We start from the raw sequence: 5,789 nt of genomic DNA, 5'->3' as shown, positions 1-5,789 counted from the left end.
AATAAAAAAACCAATTAAATACAATAACGAATGGATCGATATTAAAATTAATTATTTTAATTTCCGATACTAAAATAAAACTTTTTAAATAACGTTAAACGCGTTGGAAATACGGAACGAAAATATGGTTTTCGAAATTCCGTAATTACAAAAGCATAATTTAAAAATTAATTAAAAAAAAATAACTTTTAATAAAAGCTTTTACTAACAATTAAAAAAGGTTAACAATTACGGGCCGCAAACAATATAAAAACAAAGTTAAAAAAGGTATTTTAATAAAAATAAAGCAAAATAGCAACTTTTAAACCTTATTACAAAAAACCATAACAATGCTTTACAATAAATTTAAATAAAAATTACAACAATTAGCTAATGTATTTCCGAAATACCATACGTACTGGAAATTATTCCAAAAAAACCTAAAAACGGTGCTTCCAAAATACGGGCCGTTTAATTACGAAATTAAACTTAAGCTAAATGCGCAATTTAAATACCAAAAGCTGTACCAGCTTAACCCCAAACAATAAAAAGGGTTAAAAAAATAGCTACAAAAGGATTTAAAAAAAAGGGTAATTAAACCTTTAACATTTTTAATAAAATACGAAATTTTATTTGTGCTTAAAAAAAACGGAAAGGAATAAATGTGCATTAATTACCAATTATTAAACGAGGTTACGATAAAAAATCGGTATTTTTTGCTTTTTATCGATAAATTACGCAACAAGCTTGGTAAAGCTAAGTATTTTACGGCTTTAAACTTCCGAAAAGCATATAAATTGCGTTGGATTAAAAAAAGATAAAAATGGATAACCGCTTTTCGAATACGGTTTGGCGTATACAAATTGTTAATTATAACCTTCGAATTTACTAACGCGCTAATTACTTTCCAGCAAATAATTAACCACGTACTTCGAAAGCATTTTAACATTTTCGCTTTAGCGTATTTAAACAATATTTTAATATATTTAAAAACGTTAAAAAAGTACAAGCAATATATGCACCAAATATTGCAAAAGTTACAAAACGCAAAGCTTTTAATTAACCCGGACAAATGCGTATAGCATGCCCAAAAAGTAATTTTTTTCGGGTTTGTTATTACGCTAAAAAAATTTAAAATAAACCTAACCAAAGTACAAAAAATGGCTAATTGGCTAGCGCGTACCAACGTACAAAAAATACGAGCGTTTTTAAAATTCCTTAACTTTTATTAACGGTTTATGCAAAGGTTTAACGGCAGCGCTACGCTATTTACAAATTTTACCAAAAACAATACCCAATTCCATTAAAAAATACAAAAACAAACGGCTTTCGAGCAATTTAAAAGCGTTATTTTACGGAAACCAATATTGGTTATTCCGGACCCAAACAAACCGTTCGAAATCGAAATTAACGCGTTAAATTACGCAATCGAAAAACAATTAAATTAACAAAATAAAAAAGGAAGGCTGCACCTTTGCGCTTTTTTTTTACAAAAATTTAAAAAACTTAAATTAAATTACCAAATCCATAATAAAAAGCTTTTTAACGCTATCAATTTTTCGGCGGACAACGCGCATTATCTTTTTAAACCACAAATCTTTTTAAATACGCAAACGTTAAACCCGGTCGCTTTTAATACGCATTAACTCTTTAACTTAACGGCAAAATCGCTTTGCAATAGCAAATTCGGCGTTTAATTTAAAATGCTGCTTAGCAATTTTGCGCAATTGGTTAAAAAAAACCTTTAAAACGTTGTACTAAGCACGTTCCAAACGAACGCATTCGGTATAACAAAAGGAATTTTTCGAAAATATTTAATAAAAAAAAAATTAATAGCTTTATAAATAAAGTAAAAAAGCATCGGAATTAAAAAGTTAAAAACGGCAAATAACAAAGCGTACCGTTAAATGGTTTTTCGAACCGAACGTTTTTAAATTTGTTCGAACATTTTGTTAAAAAAAAGGAACGGTTAAATAATAAAAAAAAAAGTACTTACAATTAACAAAAAGGCGAAAAGGATAATAATACGTAGCTAAAAAGGTTTGGCCATTAAAAGAAAAACTTAATGTTACAATTAATAATTACTTTTACCCAAAAGGAAAGGGTAGCACGGAACGAAAACCTTTATAAAAGGTAAAGGGTTACGTAACCATTTAAAATTAGTAAATTAAAAAATAAAAAAGTAAACCATTAATCCAAAAAAAGCTTAAAAAAGCTTACGAAAACGGCTTGGTAAGCCAATTAATCCACGGCCCCCAAAGGAATAAGCATTAAAATATATAAAAAAAAGGTTTTTTACTGTCCTAAGTAATTTTTAACAAATGCATTGGCATTAATCAATTTAAATTAGCTTCCAAGTACCTTTTGGAACAAGCATTTAAACCGCACCCAAATTACCTTGTAAATCCCTTTAATTGTTAAATCACGTGCTACTGCTCAATACTCCTCCGGTGCCTTACCTTAAGAGCAGAGGCTTAACTGTAACACAACAATCCATAAGGAGGGGTAGCGAACCCCGCCTTCCTAGCAGGAAGAAAACAGGTTGGGAAAGTTACGTAACATCGGGGTTAAGGATTAATTAGTAGTGATTAGTCGGGATTAAGCTAATTAAAAGGCAGCACGGGTGCTTAGTAACAATCGGTGCTATTAACCCTAATTAACTGGATCGAAAAAGCCTTTTACAATGTCCAGGACCAAACGGTTTAGGTATAAAGGGAAAGGATTTCCTATTGCCCTAAATAGCTCTTGGTAAATGCACTGGCATTAGTTAATTTAAGTTAGCTTCCAAGTAACCCTTGGAGCAAGCATTTAAACCGCACCCAAGTGTTAGGAGCACGGGCGAAACCGCCCGGCAAAAAGCGGGGAGCGTCAAATGCACGGGCGAAACCGCCCGGCAAAAAAGGAGGAAAGGGGCGCTGGCAGCCAGCCGGGCACGAACCCCCCGGGAACATGCCGGCAAGTTACCGGTATTGCGGCCAAAGCATAATAGCGAAGCTAAAAAATAAGGTAAAGTTTAAATTGTACAAAAGCGTTTAAAACGCGAAAAATTTAAAAAACCGACCCCGGGTACCCAAAAAGGTACGAAAAAAAAGGAAATTAAAAAAAGAACAATTTTTATTGGCGATAGCATTTTTGGTAAAAAATTTACGGAAGTTTAACAAAAAAAACATTGTATCCGGCCCGTAACCCGGTAACTATCCGCTTTTGTACCGATTAACTTTTAATATATTGTTTTTTTTTATACCTTTTTATTTGGGGAATAAGCCCAGGTAATTACCGGAAAGGATTAAGCAAGTTTAAAAAGGGCATTTGCGATTTCGTACCGCTTATAATAACGCCCGACGCTACGTCGAATACGTCGGAAAAGGCCGTTGGGTTACCGGAACAAAATATTAAAAAAGCTTTACAAATTTCCAACGATTTCGAAAACTTTTCCGTAAAGGAATTGCAAAAAATAAACAACGCGCTAAAAGCCCAAAGCAAACGCGCCCGTTTAATTTAAAAAATCCAAAACAAAAAGTTAAAGCATGCGCATAAAGGTTTAAATAAAAATAAAAAAATATTTTTAAATAACGAAAAGGTTTTACGTAAAATAAAATTACTTTTAAGCTTTTTATGCTTAAAAAGTCGGCAATTTGGCAAAATATTGCCCATTACATTAGCAATTACGAATTTATTTTCGAAAACAAAAAGGAACGTTACGGTAAAAACCGTGTAAAAGTTTAAATAGCCTTTAATACTTTCGACCATTATCGGCGGGTACAATAAACAAAATACAAATAAATATATTATTTAAATACCGGGGTATTGCTTATTTGGGCCGATTTTTTGCGGTAATTTTAAATAAAATCGAAAAACCCCAATTTGCGGATGTAGCTAGCAATTAAAAAGTTTGCGGGAAATACCGCTATTAAGTAAAAAAATTACAAATCGTTTAAAACGTTCCGGATTCGTTGGGATTTGGTAAAGGATAATTTTTTCGAATTAGCACCCGAATGGATAAAAACAATATTGCTTTTTAACCGGCTTTGCCCCGAAATCCAAAAACGGGTAATATTTAAAAACTTTTTTTATACCATGGAAAAATTGCAAGCCAAAGCTTTTAAAGCAAAAATAATATTGGAACCGCACAAAAGAACCCCGGGGGATACAAATGTTCCAGCTTTTAAAAAGCCGGTTATTTGCTTTAAGTACGGGCAGTTAGGCCATATCGTTGCAGCATGCAAAATACGAACGGATAACCCGGAAACCCCGTTAATTTTAGCAATTATACAAAAAGCAAAAGGGAAAAGGCCCGAAGTACGGTGTTACGGGTATAAAAAGCTGGGCCATATCCGGCCGGCGTATTTTAAAAAAAGCAAAATATCGCTATCCAATTCGATACCGTTATTTGGCCGTTTAAGCACCGGGGCTTAAAAATGCGCCCCGGCGGTTAAAACGCGTTAAAAAACCAAAGTATATTTACGGATTAACGGTCGCCGGGTAAAGTTAAAAGCGTTGGTTAACAATAAAAGCGACGTTAACTTATTGTATAGCCGTTTTTTGGTAAAAGCAAAAAAAATACCGGTGCTAAACGGGGGCTATTTGGCGTAGCTCGATACCAAAAAACGCATGCTTACGTTAAGGGTAAAAAAATACAAAATTTGGGTAACGGATAGCTAAGGAATAACCCAAAAGTTAATAATATTTTACGTGGTAATGCCCCGGGCTAGGTATAATATTACGTTAAGCATGCTTTAACTTTAGCAAAAGGATATTAAAATTCAATTTGGGGATATAAAATAAAAGTTCCCGGTAATTATTAAAAAGGTTAAAATAATTTCGTTGGAAATAGCTAAAAAATTAATTTAATTGGGACAAGCGATAACCGTGCTAACGGTTGCACGCCCGGAAACCCCGAAAAACCCCGGGAAAAAGTTAAAAGCTTTCCCGGAATGGGTTAAAAAAATAATTGCAAAATATGCGCAACTTTATAAATTAAACCTTTTGTTAAAATATATAAGCTAAAATTACGCGATCGAATTGGAAAAAAAAACGATGCCGCTTTACGAAAGCATTTATCTTTTATCCGAAAAGGAATTAAAAATTTTCCGGGGGTATTTCGATAAAGCTATAGCAAAGGGTTAAATCCGGCATTTAACTAGCCCCGCCGGCGCCGGGATTTTGTTCGTTTTAAAAAAGGACGGGAAATTCCGCCTTTGTATTAATTATTAAGGTTTTAATAAGGTTACCAAAAAAAACCGGTTAGCATTTTCGCTAATTTACAAAATATTTAACCGGGTATTTAAAAGCTAGTATTTTACCAAGCTGGATTTAAAAAACGCTTATTACAAAATACGGATCCAATAAAAAAACGAATGGAAAATTGCTTTTCGTTGCAAGTATAAACATTACGAATATTTAGTAATGCCTTTCGGTTTGGCCAACGCTTTAGCAACGTTCCAAAGCTTTATTAATATAGCGTTTGGGAAATTAATTAATAGCAATTGCATCGTATATTTAAACGATATTTTTATTTTTTCGAAAATATAAAAAAAGTACCGCGAAATAGTAAAAACGGTATTAAAACGATTTAAACGGTTTAAATTTTACGTTAGCCCGGTTAAATGCAAATTCGAAACGGATAGTATCGATTTTTTAAAATTTAGGATAACCAAATTCGGGGTCGAAATTTTGCTGGATAAAGTTATTGCAATTTTAAAGTAAAGGATACCGGAAAGCGTTAAAAATATCCAAATATTTTTGGGCTTTACGGGGTATTATCGGAAATTCGTAAAAGGTTACGCGAAAATTACTATGCTTTTAACGGA

At 32.8% G+C, this 5,789-nt stretch overlaps 2 protein-coding genes across 2 annotated transcripts; one reads left to right on the top strand and one right to left on the bottom strand.

Annotated features, from left to right (window-relative positions):
• Positions 1–3,252: 3,252 nt before the first annotated feature.
• Positions 3,253–3,729, bottom strand: GGTG_07139 (hypothetical protein; the record flags this gene model as incomplete). Its single annotated transcript, XM_009224963.1, has 2 exons — positions 3,253–3,380; positions 3,582–3,729. 2 exons carry the CDS (start codon positions 3,727–3,729, stop codon positions 3,253–3,255), a joined length of 276 nt encoding a protein of 91 aa, XP_009223227.1.
• Positions 3,730–4,074: 345 nt separating this feature from the next.
• GGTG_07138 (hypothetical protein) lies at positions 4,075–4,395 on the top strand (the record flags this gene model as incomplete). The annotated part of the gene is made up of 1 exon (XM_009224962.1): positions 4,075–4,395. A coding segment is annotated over one exon (321 nt), but the record flags the coding sequence as incomplete, so codon positions are not given.
• Between the last annotated feature and the right edge of the window lie 1,394 nt (positions 4,396–5,789).

Source organism: Gaeumannomyces tritici, assembly GCF_000145635.1.
Source record: "Gaeumannomyces tritici R3-111a-1 unplaced genomic scaffold supercont2.3, whole genome shotgun sequence".
Classification (NCBI taxonomy): Eukaryota; Fungi; Ascomycota; class Sordariomycetes; order Magnaporthales; family Magnaporthaceae; genus Gaeumannomyces; species Gaeumannomyces tritici.
Note: the sequence above shows the minus strand (reverse complement) of the source record. Positions and strands in the feature narration are given on the sequence as shown.